Genomic DNA, 14,448 nt, shown 5'->3' with positions numbered 1-14,448 from the left:
TGAGCCTGTGTCGAGTGGGCTGTGACCCATGGAGTGGGGGGGGAACACCAGAGAGTGCACAGCAGTCAGTGATGCAGCAGGAGACCCAGTGGGAAAGATGTTGCAGGGAAAGAGCGTGGCCATGATGGCAATGAAGAGGCAAGGGGTGGTGCGGAAGGCTCGGGCGCATTGGAGGTAAAAGGCCAGTGCTTGGCATACATCAAGGGAGAGTAGCATGCACTCCTTGTTGGAGGCATGTGGCGTAAGGTAGAAGGTGGGTAAGTGCACACTCTGGTTGAAGTGAAATGAGGAGGCCACTTGGAGAAGGAATTTGGGGTGAAGGCATAGGGAGACCTCGTCATGGTGAAAGGTGTGTCTGTCATCACGGCCATCAGTTTGTTGATGCGTTGTGTGGAGGTGTTGGTGACCAAGATCACCACTTTCAGAGAGGTGAGCAAGGGAGCAGATGAACAGGGGTTCAAAGGGCAACTTAGTAAGGGTGGGGAGAACAAGGTTGAGGTTTCAGGGTTGGTTTTTCCCACCGAGGCGAAAACAATGAGGAGACCACGGAGGAAGCGAGCAGTAGTTGGATACATGAAAACAGAGAACCCATCCACAGGTGGGAGGAAGGCACTGAGTGCCGCTAGGTATATTTGAACAGAGGAGTAAGCGAGGTCTGAGCAACTAAGATGGAGACAGCAATCCAGGATCACAGAAAAAAAAAAACAGAGGTTGTGGTGTTGTGCCCAGGCACTGAAGCAGTGCCACTTTGCAAGGTAGCAAGCCCTGGTAGATGGGTGCCTACTGTGCATGAGGACATCTCCATTATGCACATCCAAATGCTGCACAGGGGCAGAACACTGGCAAGCTCCATCCAAATACCAGGCCATGAGGTGAAGAGGGCTGGAATTGGGGTACCGGAGGTGGCTGTGGGCATGAGTAAGGAGATCAAGGAGCAAGGGTAGGGGAATTGGGGGATTAGTGGAGAGATGAAGGAGGTCTAGAAACCAGTAGTAGCAGGGCCAAGCAGGGGCCACAAGGAGAACAGTCCCTCAAACCTGGTGGATTTTGCTTAGGATCTGGGGAAGCAGGAGAATAGGAAGGAAGGCATAATAGAGCTCCACTGGTCAAGGGAATGAGAAAGGCATCTCCCTGCGAACCGGGACCAAGGGCTCCTCTGGAGCAGAAGAGGGGGAGTTTGTGGTTGGTCAGTGTGGCAAAGAGGTCCCATTGAGGAGTGCCCACTCATGGAAGATGGAGCAGAGAACGAGATTGTGGAGTTCTCATTTCTGGTTTGCATGTAAGGAGTGACTGAGTTGGTCCGCAGGGGAGTTGTTCATGCCCAGAAGGTGTACCTCATGGAGGTTGATGCTGTGCCGGAAGCACCAGTTCCAAAGGAGGACGGCCTCAGCACAGAGGAAGAGGGATCAGGCTCCACCCTGCTTGTTGACATATACGACTGCTGCCACATTGTCAGACAACACTTAGACATGGCGATGGTGGAGAAGTGGCAGAAGGTCCGGCAAGCTAAGCAGATGGCACGTGGTTCGAGAATGTTGATGTGCATTCTCGCCTCACGGTGTGACCAGAGACCCTGGGCCATGCGACCGTCTAAGTGGGCTCCCCAACACATGAGTGAAGCATCGGTGGTGAGAGTAGTGTAAGGCATGGGCAGAGCGAATGGAATACCCGCGAGGACCGTGCTGCCTGAAGGGCCATCTTGGCAACTAACTTGCCCTTGTCCGGAAGGCGTTAAAAGTCCTGCTGTTTATCGGGGGCAGGAAGGCTTGAAAGTCTGCAAGCTTTGGGTAGATCAGGAAGTCCATTTGCCAGAATGGTCTGGTAACTGGCACTGCAGAATTGAAGGCCCATAGAGGAACAGACCTTACAGCCAATAAGGTTCAGCTTTTTTGCTGCCCAGTCTGGGGGTGTGTGGGGAATGGAGATGTTGCTGGCAAGCATGTTCTGTGGCCACCTGGACTACCAAGGAGTTTGGACGAGGGTGGGAGAACAAGAAGTCTGTACTCTTAGCTGGAATGAAGTACCTACGCTCACCCATTTTCTAGTGGGGGCGCAGGAGGCTGGAGTGTGCCAAACTGCTTGTGCCAGTTGGAGAATGGCATAGTGTATGGGCAAGGCAGTTCAGGAGGGCCCAACAGGCAAGAGAATGTCTAGGAACTGATCATGGTGGTCCTGGATATCTTCCACAGGGAGGTTGAGGGTCATCGCCATATGGCAGAAAAGGTCCTGGTATTGGGCATGGTCATCCAGAGGTGAGAGTGCAGGTGAGATGATGGCATCATTAGGAGACGAAGAAGCCCCAGCTGGGACAGAGGGAGCTGTCGGTACCAATGGTACAGAGGGTGCTGGAAGACTGGAGGCTTCGTGGGGATCCTCGTAGACAGAAGGATCAGCGGGAGGTGAAGACAGTCGGTGGTGTGGGAATGAGGAGAGTCCACAATGGCAGATTGGGTCCCAGGCAAACCAGTATGGCAAGCATAGGGGTCGCCCAGCATGGTAGGCGAGCCATGAGTTGGCTGCTGGGCTATAGTGAGGCAGATAGGGTTGGCAGCAGGGATCCGCGCTGTAGGAGTGAGCCAGCGAGAAGGCTGTGTCCTGTTCAGAGGACCAGTCTGACTATAAAGAGGCATCTGGTAGAGGCGGGGCCGTTGTGTGTCAGAAGAAATGTCAGTGTGGGGTGGAGAAATGGAGGGAGATCCATGAGGAAAAGTTCCGTGGCTGGAGACAGAGAGCCAAGGACTACTGGCTGTGCAGAATGCTGAGGAGAGCCAGAAAAGGGCAGCAGCTGTTCGGCTGTCGGTGTCGGGGGGAACAAGTGTCCTGGAGTGTGCAGGTCCGGGTGGGACAGACCAGACGGTTTCGATGGTGTGGATGGCACTGGAGGTGATGGTGGCAAGACTGTCACCACAGCTGAGGAGCGGTGCCGGCGGAGCACAATGCTTCCACTTATACTCCGAACGAGGCTTCTGCGGAGTGGGAACCTCAGAGTTGACATGAGACTTCTCACCTGACCTGGTGCGGCTCGGGGAGGTAACACTATAGTTAGCGGCTGTCCTCATTGGGAATTTGTCCTTATGCCCATGAGTGTGCATCCCACACAGTGAGATTTGGGTGGAGGTGGCAGCGCTGCTGATGCTGCGTGGGAAGAGCAGAGTAAAGCGCCCGCTGCTGGTGCCAGCTGTCATTCTGACATTTTCCAGTGCCGGATCTGAAGGGGCATGCGGCTGCATTGCTTCTTCCATGAGGAACAAACGGAGACTAAGCCCCTGAGCTTCTTGAGTCCGGGACAGAAAGGAGTGGCAGATAGAGCAGCGAGCGGCAATGTGGGCTTTCCCAAACAATAAAGGCAGCGTTGGTGCTCATTGCTTACAGAGAAGGAGCGAGGGCACAAACCACAGTACTTAAAGCCAGCTTGCATGCGTATAGTCCCCAGTCTGGAAGAGAAAGTCTCACAAAGGGGAGAATTCCAATGAACAACACTTAACTATCTAAAATGGACAACTAACTACGACTATAAACGAAACCAACTATATACAAGGCAAAAAGAGGGAAAACACAGTACTACTAAGCAAGCTAGGAGCACCGAGGAACAGGGGTTCCTACTCTGGCTATGTGATGGTAAGAGGGTAGTGGAGCTGCGGCGACACACGCAGCCTCTTAAAGCCATGGACACGCCACGGGGCCAACGCACGACGCATGTGCAGGTCAACACACACTATGAACAGTTCCAGCTCCAGCACATGGCACACCCACGTTTGGACTCCACATAGGGACCAGCACTCGAAGTAGAACCATCATTAGTATAAGGGAACCTATATACTTCAGCAGAATTGGAGATGCCTGCCCAGACACACAAATTATACAACAGTGTGCTCAGATACCATAGTGATAGGTACCCTATTCCCCTAGGAACCCTATTCCCCAGCTTTGTTCTCACAGGTCACTCTGATTTATGGATGTCCTGTGACAGATATATTTGAGGGAAAGATGGTTCTAATGTGGGTGGAAGAAATCCTATACCAAAGCTGAACAACTGCATCAAAGATGTTCTGAATAGTTATGCCATACCTGTGTGAAGGTAAAGAAACAATACCCACAACATATGTGTTGTAGATGGCCTGGTTAATACAATCGTCTCCTCTTGGTAGCTGAATCAAGTTGCTGTTTAATGGCAATTTCTCTTGGTTTTACCAATAATTTTTTTTTTATTCATCTGTGAGGAAAAAAGTATATCCTAGGAACAAATGGCTACATCTCCCATCTTAGTACTAGAGGTATTGGGAAAACTTTTCCTTACTTGCGGCAAGTCTTCCTTTTACAAGTGAGAGAACACTTCTTACTATGAAGCACAGGAAAAAAAATTCTTGTTAGGTGGGTAGGAGAAGAGAGGAGTGAGTGGATTTGGGCATCATCAGCAGTAAGCAAAAAATAAAAATAATAAATTACACTCTAATAAAATGTTTCCTTCTCTTATCAAGCTAGCTACATATGCAGATACGTGCCTCTCTTGACATCTTCAACTATTTAACAAGCTGTATTTCAAAACTTCTAAAATTCAGGATGCTATACTGTATTTTTCAGTTTGTTCAACAAGTGTAAGTAAAATATGCACTAGTATTGCAGTTACAAATCTGAGGCCTGATCCCAAGACCAGTGAAGTTAACGAGAGTCTTCCCACAGACCTTAATGGTCCTTGGATCAAGAAGCATGATCTTGAAGTATAATCATGCAGAAAGAACAGCAATTACTATAGGTTTTTGTACTTGGTTATTGTTTTATTTATTTATGTATGTTACAACTGATATTTCTCAGGACAGTTGCTCACAAAGATAATAGAACTATCTTCCTTACACTAAATTCGGTATTCTGTACTTGAATGTTAATCTAGTCCAGCCCCTTGCACTGAGGCAGGACCAACTACAGGCAGGTATTTGTCTAACCTGATCTTAAAAACCTCCACTTATGGGGGATTCCACCCTTGGAAGCCTATTCCAGTGTATAACTAACCTTATAGTTAGACAGTTTTTCCTAATATCTAACCTAAACCTCCTTTGCTGCAGATTAAGCCCCTTACTTCTTGTCCTTAACATATTAATTATTAGGTGTACCCTCAGTCTTCTTTTTGTAATACTTCACACCCAGTTTTTTTAACCTTTCCTCATAGGTCAGATTTTCTCAACCTTTTATCACTGTTGCTCTCCTCTGGACTCTCTCCAATGTGTCCATATCTTTCCTAAAGTGTGGCACCCTGGATTGGGCACAGTACTCCAGCTGAGGCTCACCTCCCAAGTTTTACACATGGCAGTCCTGTAATTCACTACAGAATATTAGCCTTTTTCACAACTATATCACATTGTTCACTCATCCTCAATATTTGATCCACTATAACCCTAAGACCTTTTTCTGCAGTACTAACACCTAGCCAGTTATTCTCCATTTTGTAGTTGTGCATTTGATTTTTCCTTCTTAAGTGTAGTACTTTGCACTTTTCGTTACTGAATTTCATTTTGTTGATTTCAGACCAACTCTCCAATTTGTGAAAGTCTTTTTGAATTCTAATCCTGTCCTTCAAGGTGCTAGTCACTACTCCTCCAGTGTGGTGTCATCTGCAAATTTTATAAGTGGATTCTATACTCCATTACCCAAGTCATTAGTGAAAATACTGAATAGTACTAGACCCAGGACTGACCCCTATAGGACTACACTAGATACATCCTCACAGTTCGACAGCAATCTATTGATAGCTACTCTGAGTACAGTTTTTCAACCAGTTATGCACCCACCTTATAGTAATTTCATCAAAACCACATTTCCCTGCTTTGCTTATGAAAATGTCATATGGTACTGTATCTACTGCTTCCCCCCATCCACTATCACCAGCAGTCCTGTTAAAGAAGGAAATTAGGTTGTTTGGCATGATTTGTTCTTGATAAATCCATGTTGGCTATTGCTTATTACCCATATCCTCTAGGTGCTTACAAATGGATTAATTCTTTAGATATTAAATACTGTATATTCCATTGCAAATAGCCTATTACATCATCCTATAGCAATCCTTCCCAGTGTTCTTGGTTTCATAACACAGAACACGAATATCTACAACACAAACCTGCTTAATGAGGACCAACTGTAATATCGACAGAAATGCTAAACGCCACCATTTAAAAAAACAGATCTATACAAAACAACAACTATGTCTAGTGAGGCAGAAAATTCAGAGAGGCAGGTTCCAGGAACAAAATCCGCATAATACCAGGGAAAGTCAGAGAGCAAGAATTAGACTCTATATTAATCTGAAGGGACTAATGTGAACTCAGCATTATAGTTTGTAATTTAAATGCACAATAGGTAAGAGAAATTGTACTTCAACCTCTTGTACATATGTAGTATATTTTACAAACATCTGACATTTCATATTGCTTTTCTTTCTGAGGAATCCCAAAGCACCTTACAAATTAATATGCAAACCATACATAGAATGCTTCATTCACCATACAAAAGCAGTTAAACGTCTGATGCCTGTATCCCAGAGTTATCAATTAAGAGCAACACCATGAAACAGCTTAGAATAGATGTGAGGAAGAATGCTGCATTCAACTGAAACTGCAGGAGGAATTTTAGGTTAACCAAACAACCCATGAAGTTGGAATTTGGCCAGGACACCTGAATTAAACACATCTACTCTTATGAACAGATACTCAGCAGAATGTTGGAGTAACCATAATCTTGGCTTTACATCTTATCAAGAAGATAGGTTCCCAAGCCACAGTGCCCACTGCACCATGGGGCATTAGTTCAGCAGCAGGGTGGAAAAAAGTCAACGATTTAAAAAATTTTTTAAAAATAAATAAATAAATAAATAAAATCAGATTTTTTTATTTAAATCGGACTTTTTTGATAAAATGCTTTTTGAGGAAAAAACCTATCTAAAGATAGTTTGAATTAAGATCCATTATAGCTCAAAGATATCGCATCATGGAATAAAGATTATAAATTCTAATTCTATAGTATGAGACAATATATTCATGTAATGTTTAAGAAAAGGTTTGTAAATGAGTTCCAACAGTTCATGGATTAGGGACCCAATCTTATGGGATTCCAAGGGCTTCTGTATATATTATTTAGGTTAATCTTTCTATCTACCCAATGGGCCTCAATGCTCAGTCTAGAAGATACCATCGGAGATGCTTAGTTTCGCAGTTCTCAAACTGTGGATTTGTGTCTCCAGAGGTAACATGCTTGTTAACAGCAAAAATGTTTGTTTATATATATATATGAGAGAAATAACAGACCCCAACCTTACTGTCCCCTCCGTAAATTTGTGTACACAGCGTCAATCCCTTACCCTTCTCTAAAATTGCAAAGTTTCAAAAGTTCAATGAATAGGAGATTGTTGGGGGTGGAATAGATCTGGACAAGGAGAAGAAGTCTGGAGATAAATGTGAGAAGGGAGGGACAAGCAGTAGAAACAAAAGTGAAACTCTTTGACTAGCATATGGGGTGCTAAAGGAGTTAGCGGATGTGATTGCAGAGCCATTGGCCATTATCTTTGAAAACTCATGGCGATCAGGGGAGGTCCTGGATGACTGGAAAAAGGCTACTTTAGTGCCCATATTTAAAAAAAGGGAAGTAGGAGGATCCGGGGAACTGCAGGCCAGTCAGCCTCACCTGTCCTTTAAATCGGCTTCTGTACCCACTGACTGGAAGATAGTTAATGTAATGCCAATATTTTAAAAGGGCTCTAGAGGTGATCCCGGCAATTACAGACCGGTAAGTCTAACGTCAGTACCAGGCAAATTAGTTGAAACAATCATAAAGAATCAAATGATCAGACACATAGAAGAACATAAATTGGTGGGCAAAAGTCAACATGGTTTCTGTAAAGGGAAGTCGTGTCTTACTAATCTATTAGAGTTCTTCGAAGGGGTCAACAAACATGTGGACAAGGGGGATCCAGTGGACATAGTGTACTTAGATTTCCAGAAAGCCTTTGAAAAGGTCCCTCACCAAAGGCTCTTATGTAAATTAAGTTGTCATGGGATAAGAGGGAAGGTCCTTTCATGGATTGAGAACTGGTTAAAAGACAGGGAACAAACGGCAGGAATTAATGGTAAATTTTCAGAATGGAGAGGGGTAACAAGTGGTGTCCCCCAAGGGTCAGTCCTAGGACCAATCCTATTCAACTTATTCATAAATGATCTGGAGAAAGGGGTAAAAAGCGAGGTGGCAAAGTTTGCAGATGATACTAAACTGCTCAAGATAGTTGCAACCAAAGCAGACTGTGAAGAACTTCAAAAAGATCTCACAAAACTAAACGATTGGGCAACAAAATGGCAAATGAAATTCAATGTGGCTAAATGTAAAGTAATGCACATTGGAAAACATAACCCCAACTACACATACAATATGATGGGGGGCTAATTTAGCTACAACGAATCAGTTAAAAGATCTTGGAGTCATCATGTATAGTTCTCTGAAGACGTCCACACAGTGTGCAGCGGCGATCAAAAAAAGCAAACAGGATGTTAGGAACCATTAAAAAGGGGACAGAAAATAAGACGGAGAGTATCTTATTGCCCTTATATAAATCCATGGTACGCCCACATCTTGAATACTGCGTACAGATGTGGTCTCATCTCAAAAAAGATATAATGGCATTAGAAAAGGTTCAGAGAAGAGCAACTGAAATGATTAGGGGTTTGGAACGGGTCCCATATGAGGAGAGGTTAAAGAGGCTAGGACTTTTCAACATGGAAAAGAGAAGACTAAGGGGGGATATGATAGAGGTATATAAAATCATGAGTGATGTAGAGAAAGTAAATAAGGAAACGTTATTTACTTGTTCCCATAATACAAGAACTAGGGGCCACCAAATGAAATTAATGGGCAGCAGGTTCAAAACAAATAAAAGGACGTTCTTCTTCACACAGCGCACAGTCAAATTGTGGAACTCCTTGCTTGAGGAGGTTGTTAGGACTCCTTGCTAGGACTTAACAGCGTTTAAAAGAGAACTGGATAAAACCATGGAGGTTAAGTCCGTTAATGAATATTAGCCAGGATGGGTAGGGAAAGGTGGAGATGGATGGCAGGAGAGAGATCACTTGATCATTGCCTGTTGGGTTCACTCCCTCTGGGGCACCTGGCACTGTTGGTAGACAGGATACTGGGCTAGATGGACCTTTGGTCTGACCCAGTACAGCCATTCTTATGTTCTTAAATCATCCCAGCCAGGGCTTTATCAAGCCTGACCTTAAAAACCTCTAAGAAAGGAGATTCCACCACCTCCCTAGGTAACCCATTCCAGTGCTTCACCACCCTCCTAGTGAAAAAGTTTTTCCTAATATCCAACCTAAACCTCCCACACTGCAACTTGAGACCATTACTCCTTCTGTCATCTGGTACCACTGAGAACAGTCTAGATCCATCCTCTTTGGAACCCTCTCTCAGGTAGTTGAAAGCAGCTATCAAATCCCTCCTCATTCTTCTCTTCTGCAGACTAAACAATCCCAGTTCCCTCCCTTGACAAAGCCCTGGCTGGGATGATTTAGTTGGGGATTGGGTCCTGCTTTCAGGAGGGCGTTGGACTAGATGACCTCCTGAGGTCCCTTCCAACCCTGATATTCTATGATTCTAACATAAGGTTGCAGTGCTCATTTGATGCACCTCCTAGTCAAAGACTTCAGTGTTCCAGAAATAAAGGCTAATGTAGTTGAAGTTGCAAAATACTTCCGTAAGAACCACTTTGCAGCAGCTGCTCAACATGCTAACTCTCCCACGAGATGCACGACGGAACTCGGTAGTGGATTCTTTTGAGCACTATATCAAGAACCAGCCTAAACTGATGACAATTTGTGAACAAAATCATGAAAAAATAGATGGCACTGTCACAGTCAAAGTTCTCAACATTGGGTTTAAGAGAAATACAGTAACTCCTCACTTACCGTCCTCTCGCTTAACGCTGTTTCAAAGTTACGTCGCTGCTCCATTAGGGAACATACTCGTCTAAAGTTGTGCAATGCTCTCTTATAACGTCATTTGGCTGACTTTACAAGGAAGCATTGCATAAGTTCCTCTTCTCCGCCTCCTCCCTCCTCCTAGCACTTACCCCGCCACCAAACAGCTGTTTGGTGGCGCTTAGGACTTTCTGGGAGGGAGAGAGGGAGGGAGCAGGCGGGGAAGCTGCCCCCCCAGCAGGCAGGACCACCTGGACTGCTGGGGCTTTAGGGGCTGCAGGGCCCTGGCCTGCAGCTATAAAGCCCCTTTTGGAATGCGGCCCTGCGAGCACGGGCCGGAGGACTCAGGAGGAGCAGGGGCAGCTGCGCAGCTGGAGAGAAGCGGGACTTTGAAGGGGAAAGCACTGCTTCTCTCCGGCCACCGGCTGCGCGGCTGCCCCTGCTCCTCCTGAGGCCTCTAGCCCGTGCTCCCAGGGCCCTGGGGCCCCTTTAGCCCAGGGCCCTGCAGCCCCTAAAGCCCATGTGTTCCAGGTGACCCTGCTTGCGGGGGGGGTGAGGGGAGGGAGAGGGCGCGAGCTCCCAGAATCGCGGCCATGGGGGCGATGCCGTGCTGCACAGAGCCACCTGCACACCTCCTGCACCAAACAGGAGCTGCCCCAGGTAAGTGCTCTGCACCTCCTGCCTGCCCCAGCCCTAAGCCTCCTCCCGCACCCCCACCCTGAGCGCCTTCCCACACCCTTACTCCCTCCCAGACCCTGCACCCACGAAAGCTTATGCTCCAATACTTTTGTTAGTCTATAAGGTTCCACAGGACTCTGACGCTTTTTACAGAATACAAAGTGTACAGTGCTCATTTTATATTACAACCTAATACAAGTACTGTAGTGCAATCTCTTTATAATCAAAGCTGAACTTACAAATGTAGAATTATGTACAAAATATAACTGCAATCAAAAATAAAACAATATAAAACTTCAAAACCTACAAGTCCACTCAGTCCTACTGCAGCCAATCGCTCAAACAAGTTTGGTTACAATTTGCAGGAGATAATGCTGCCCACGTCTTGTTTACAATGTCACCTGAAAGTGAGAACAGGCTTCTGCATGGCACTGTTGTAGCCTAGTAAAGACCCGCCAAATTGATTGCAGATCGCTCTCCAGTCGACCCCTGTACTCTACCCCCAATGAGAAGAGTAAGGTACGGTAAGGTAAGTTGACGGGAGAAAATCTCCCGTCGACTCCCCGCAGTGTAGATCCCGCAGTAACTCGACCTAAGGTACGTCGACTCCAGCTACGTGACTTGCGTAGCATAGGTCGACTTACCACAGTAGTGTAGACATAGCCTTAGAAATCTCACATTGGTACCTTCTTTGTGTTTTGTCAAATCTGCTGTGAAAGTATTCTTAAAATGAACATGTGCTGGGTCATCATCCGAGACTGCTATGACATGGAATACATGGCAGAATGTGGATAAATCAGAACAGGAGACATACAAATCTTTGTAGTGTCTCATTAAAACATTTTATTTCCAAGACATGGACAACCACCAGTTTAGCCATTTTACACATACATTGTTTTCCATTTTCCTACCCTTTGTCTCAGATTGTAAACTCTTCAGGGCAGGAGCAATGCTTCCTTTTGTTTGTAAAGTGCTTAGCATATTGTGGACACTATGGAATCCAGCAGAACAATAATAATTAGAATTACAATACTGGAGAACAGTTTCTACAGTCAGCCATTTATGATATAATGAATCACTTCTGAAGGCATTCTCAAGAGAATTCACAGCAAAATTACGGTACTAGAGGTTATAGTGAAGCACACATTTATAAAAATCTGGGCATTTAGGGCAAATATTTTAAAGGGAATTACAATTTTAGAATATCATCATTGAATGAACATACCCATAAATTTGTAAGCATTCAACAGAATGAAGATAAGAAAATTCTTCTTGTAGAAAATTTTATTATTATTTGTACTGAGGCCCCCCACTGTGCTAGGTACTGTACAGATCGGAAGACAGTCTCCACCCTGAAGAGTTTGCAATCTTTTCTTTGCAAACACATAAAAAGGAAGATACCAGAGTATCCTTTTTTCAGTTATGTGATTTCCTACCGCTTCTGCCCACCTCAGATAAAAAGATACGTTCCAGTATTCAAATTATAACTCCCTGGTATAGGTTCAACTCCACCAAAAGAGCAGGTCACAAGAGATGAAGCTTGCATGTCCATTATTTAAAAATAAAAAACAAAAAACAAAAAAAAAACCCCAAAAAAACAAAAAACAAAGAAAAGTAGTTTATCATATCATCTCCATCCAAATATACTGGTATTGGGAGGAAGCTTATTGAAGTGCTCTAGTATGTGTCAAAATTACCACAAAGTAACCTACTAAAAAGTTTAAGTTGAAAGAAGTATTAATTACCATATAATTAAATTCCATACAAACAAATGTAAATAGCTTACCTGGCAAATACCCTGTCTTTGTTTGCTTTCTCTTTACCATACTGCACAGACTGGACCTCTGTCCTCCCACTGAAAGAAAATTACAACATTGGAAATGTAAAAGAAACTTCTCTACTTAATAAATATAGGTAAACTGTGCCTCCTCAGCTTAAATGCTAAATTACACTCTCAGTTATATCCAAACCATCCCACTGACTTCAGTGGGTTTTAACTAAGGGCGGAATTTGGATTTACGTATTCAAACCCAAGTCTCTTCTTTCATCTTAAAATCTGTTTTGTAACACAGAGAGATTTAGTAATATTTATTCCATCTACAGAATAAAGCTCTATCTCCTTTTCCATTTTAATGCAGCCAGAGCAAGCAACCTACATCACATACTTTCACCCTTTGGAGCTACGTTACACTGTGAATCCTCCCTGCCACAAACACCACTAAAACAAGGAGCATGCTCTCTGAATTGCTCCCTACTTCCTTTAAGGAACCAGTTTTGTTCACTCTTGAACTTCAGGTGCACACACGGCAGGACTCTGAGGCAGGTAATTCAGTAGTTAGCAAAATAGATAATATAGCCCTACTCACCACCCTAGAAAAGGAAGAACTGCAACTAACTACTAATAAATAGAGAAATTCTATTAATGACCAAAACAGAACATCTTGCTAGTTTAAAAAAAATACCAAAACAAAACAGAAAAACATTGCTTCATGAGTCAGATAAGTGTTTACTTTGACACTTGTAAATGCTACTAAATGGGCCTTTTAAAATCCTATGCCTATAAAAGAAAAGGAAGTTAGTTACTTGCCATTGTTAGCATTTTTGTAAAAGGTATCTGGTGACAATAGATCATCAACTTGTGGATCATATTCCTATTATGAATATGGGTCAAATTTTTGCATAGCTTGAAGGTCTTAAATATTGCACTGCCTCATCATTAGAGTACATCTGCCTCAGTTACCCAATGGACAGTAACTTCCCTGCCTCTATTCCTTAAAAACAATTAAACAAAATAATTACACAGAACTCTGTGTTCAAAGCACCCCCTCCTCGTGCAGACTTCAATGCACCACCTGCAGCTAGAGTTGGAGCTCTTAGCATGATCTTTCCTTATACTTGTCTTCACAGCTCTTTGTGACTTTCTTTGTATATAATTTTAGTTTGTACCATTAGTTAGCAGTTAGGTAGTTTCTTCCAGTGGGATGCCCTTGTGACAGGTTCGGTCACAGAGACCCCCTTGGGACTGTCACCTGACGTGCTGGAATTACCTCTGAGCCCGTTTTCCCTGCCAGCTTCAGACTCCAGAACCCTGCCTTGTTGGGCCAGACATGCTAGCCTGCTGCAACACAGACCTAGGTCTGGTCCACGCCCCCACACCTGCAGACTTTAACCAAAAACTGCTCAGCAGGTCACCTATCTCCAGCACCCAGACACCCAGTTCCCAATGGGATCCAAACCCCAAATAAATTCGTTTTACTCTGTATAAAGCTTATATAGGGTAAACTCAAATTGTCCGCCCTCTATAACACTGATAGATTTGCACAGTTGTTTGCTCCCCCAGTATTAATCACTTACTCTGGGTCTACTAATAAACAAAAGTGATTTTATTTAGTATAAAAAGTAGGATTTAAGTGGTTTCAAGTAATAACACACAGAACAAAATAAGTTACCAAGCAAAATAAAGCAAAACCACAAAAGTTTAAGCCTAATACATTAAGAAACTGAATACAAGTAAACCTCACCCTCAGAGATGTTCCAATAAGCTTCCAATAACCTAGTCTGGGCCCAATCCTTTCCCCGGTACAATCCTTTTTAGTTCCAGCAGACATCTTAGGTGGAAAGCAGGGGTGTTCTCAAGACTGCAGCCGTCTTTGTTCTGTTCCACCCCCTTTTATAGCTTTTGCACAAGGCAGGAATCTTTTGTCTCTCTGGGTCCCCATGACCTCCTTCTAAATGGCAAGGTACCAGATTTTAGATGGATTCCAGTATCCTGTGACATGGACACATGTCCTGTGAGACCCCAGCCTTCACTCTTCCA

General features: G+C 44.2%; 1 protein-coding gene across 3 annotated transcripts in view; it reads right to left on the bottom strand.

The window, feature by feature from the left end:
• PTPN4 (protein tyrosine phosphatase non-receptor type 4) overlaps positions 1-14,448 on the bottom strand; it is a 191,822-nt gene that overhangs the window by 52,234 nt on the left and 125,140 nt on the right. For all 3 annotated transcript variants that reach the window (XM_045031786.1, XM_045031784.1, XM_045031785.1), the window contains one exon: positions 12,418-12,486. In XM_045031786.1, the coding sequence (XP_044887721.1) occupies positions 12,418-12,486 (69 nt within the window). The remainder of the gene's footprint in view (positions 1-12,417; positions 12,487-14,448) is intronic.

The sequence above is a fragment of the Mauremys mutica genome, chromosome 10 (genome assembly GCF_020497125.1).
Source record: "Mauremys mutica isolate MM-2020 ecotype Southern chromosome 10, ASM2049712v1, whole genome shotgun sequence".
NCBI lineage: Eukaryota > Metazoa > Chordata > Testudines > Geoemydidae > Mauremys > Mauremys mutica.
Note: the sequence above shows the minus strand (reverse complement) of the source record. Positions and strands in the feature narration are given on the sequence as shown.